This window comes from Helianthus annuus, chromosome 9 (assembly GCF_002127325.2).
Source record: "Helianthus annuus cultivar XRQ/B chromosome 9, HanXRQr2.0-SUNRISE, whole genome shotgun sequence".
Lineage (NCBI taxonomy): Eukaryota > Viridiplantae > Streptophyta > Magnoliopsida > Asterales > Asteraceae > Helianthus > Helianthus annuus.
The window spans coordinates 125,706,218-125,708,658 of record NC_035441.2 but is presented as its reverse complement, the minus strand read 5'-3'; the positions used below and the strand labels follow the sequence as shown (position 1 = coordinate 125,708,658).

Genomic DNA, 2,441 nt, shown 5'->3' with positions numbered 1-2,441 from the left:
GCCTCCATATCTTTAAGGCAAATACCACCGCTGCCAACTCGAGTTCGTGTGTGGGATAATTCTTTTCATGAGTCTTTAGCTGTCTCGAGGCATAGGCTATAACCTTGCCTCGTTGCATCAAAACGCACCCAAGACCCGAATGTGACACATCCGAGTAAACTACCATGTCGTCAACTCCATCCGGCAATGTCAATACCGGAGCGTGGGTCAATTTTTCTTTAAGCGTTTGGAACGCTTTTTCTTGTTCTTTGCCCCAAGTAAACTTTTCGTCTTTACGGGTCAGTTTGGGCAGCGGTGTAGCAATCTTGGAGAAGTCTTGTATGAATCTCCTATAATACCCCCAACCCCAAAAAGCTTCTGATTTCCGAAGGATTCTTCGGTGGATTCCATCTCGCCACTGCTTCGATTTTTGACGGGTCTACTAACACCCCGTTTGCACTAATGATGTGCCCGAGAAACTGCACCTATCGTAACCAGAAAGCACATTTCGAGAATTTTGCATACAACTTCTCTCTTCTGAGCGTCTCCAACACTTCACGTAAATGAATTGCATGTTCTGCTTCATTCTTTGAATATATCAAAATGTCGTCGATGAATACTATCACCGACTTGTCCAACATCGGCTTGCAAACCCGGTTCATGAGATCCATGAAAGCCGCGGGTGCATTAGTTAATCCGAAGGACATCACGAGGAATTCGTAATGTCCGTACCGTGTACGGAAGGCCGTCTTCGGTACATCCTCCTCCTTAACTTTCAACTAATGATACCTCGATCTAAGGTCGATCTTGGAGAACCAACTTCCACCTTGCAATTGGTCAAATAGGTCGTCAATTCTTTGGAGCGGATATCGATTCTTCACCGTGAGTTTGTTCAACTCCCAGTAATCGATACACATGCGCATGCTCCCATCCTTCTTCTTCACAAATAGCACCGGTGCGCCCCACGGAGACACACTTGGCCGAATAAACCCCTTGTCGAGCAGGTCTTGGATTTATGACATCAATTCTTGTAGTTCTGATGGCGCGAGCCGATACGGCGCCTTGGCCAAAGGTTTCACGCCTGGAATCAATTCGATTCCGAACTCTACCTCCCGTTCTTGCGGTATTCCTGGTAAATCTTTCGGAAATACATCAGCATATTCACGTACCACCGGTACGTCTTCAATCTTTGGCGATTCTTTATCTGGTTCGTTTGTGTATATCATTAACGCTCTACATCCACGCCTCATGAGTTTGTGAGCTTTTAGCATCGAGCACGTAACAGGATTACCCCCCTTTTTCGCCATAGATGGTAACGTGTTTTCCACTTGGAGATGTTAACTTAATCTCCTTGTGGAAATACACGACCTTCGCGTGATGTCGGGATAGCCAATCCATCCCGACCACTACTTGGAATTCTCCCATTGACATTGGAATCAAATCTATTGAGTATTCTTTACCGACGATACTCATCTCACAATTTTGGCACACGTCACATACGATAAAACTTTTGTTTTCACCTATTTCTACTTCTAAAGGCATAGGTAATTTCGTTAGTTCGAATGAAGGATGTCGAATAAATCCCTATGAAATAAAGGATTTATTCGCACCCGTATCAAATAACACATGTGCGGGAATTGAATTTATGGCGAATATACCTGAGACCATATCGGGTTCCACCTTCACCTCGGCTGCCGTTAACTAGAAGGATCTGGCTTTTTCTTTTGGAGTCTCCGTATGTGAATCCTTGCCATCCTTTTTCCTGACTAGCTCCGGGCATTCCGATTTCTTGTGACCCGGTTGGTAGCGTTTATAACACACCGATACCTTCCCGGGGCATAATGCAGCCGTGTGCCCTGTCTTCCCACATATGGGACATGTCTTATGTTTAAACCGACACTCACCCTTGTGCCCTTTCCCGCATACCTTGCAGCTTGGCGACCCGCTTTTTCCTTCCTGTTTCTTTGACGACTCAGTCGTACGTGCCTTTTTCGTGGGGCTGGGATTAACAACTTGTGACCTTCTTTCCCCTCTATCTATCTGCTTCTTCAGCTCTATCTCCCTTTCACGAGCAGTATTAATGATTTTGGTGAGAGTCCCGTACTTTGAGGGAGTCATAAACTCCTGATATTCTGCACTTAGCATATTATAGTAATAATACACTTTCTGCTCTTGGGACGTCACCAAGTCATCACAAAATCTCAGTTTGTCGAGAAAGATCCCCGTGATCTTATCGATAGATTCACCTTTCTACCTAAGTTGAATGAATTCCTCTTTGATTCGATTGATAACCACCTTGGGACTATGGTGTTTAAGGAATGGTACCTTAAACTCGTCCCAGGTCATTGCCCTAGCCGCTTCGCTTCCAATTTCCTTTTTCTTGTTATCCCACCAATCCTTTGCCTGACCTCTAAGCTGACCCGTACCATAAGCTACGAAGTCATTCGTGTCGCAGTGGGTTC

At 45.2% G+C, this 2,441-nt stretch overlaps 1 protein-coding gene across 1 annotated transcript; it reads right to left on the bottom strand.

Moving 5' to 3' along the window:
• Positions 1–1,680: 1,680 nt before the first annotated feature.
• On the bottom strand, positions 1,681–2,124 carry LOC110876283. The gene has a single exon (XM_022124462.1). The coding sequence runs from the start codon at positions 2,122–2,124 to the stop codon at positions 1,681–1,683; it is 444 nt and encodes a 147-aa protein (XP_021980154.1).
• Positions 2,125–2,441: the final 317 nt, after the last annotated feature.

Excerpts from the sequence above, each read along its gene's own strand:
- LOC110876283 (XM_022124462.1), bottom strand. The coding sequence starts at position 2,124 with ATGCTAAGTGCAGAATATCAGGAGTTTATGACTCCCTCAAAGTACGGG.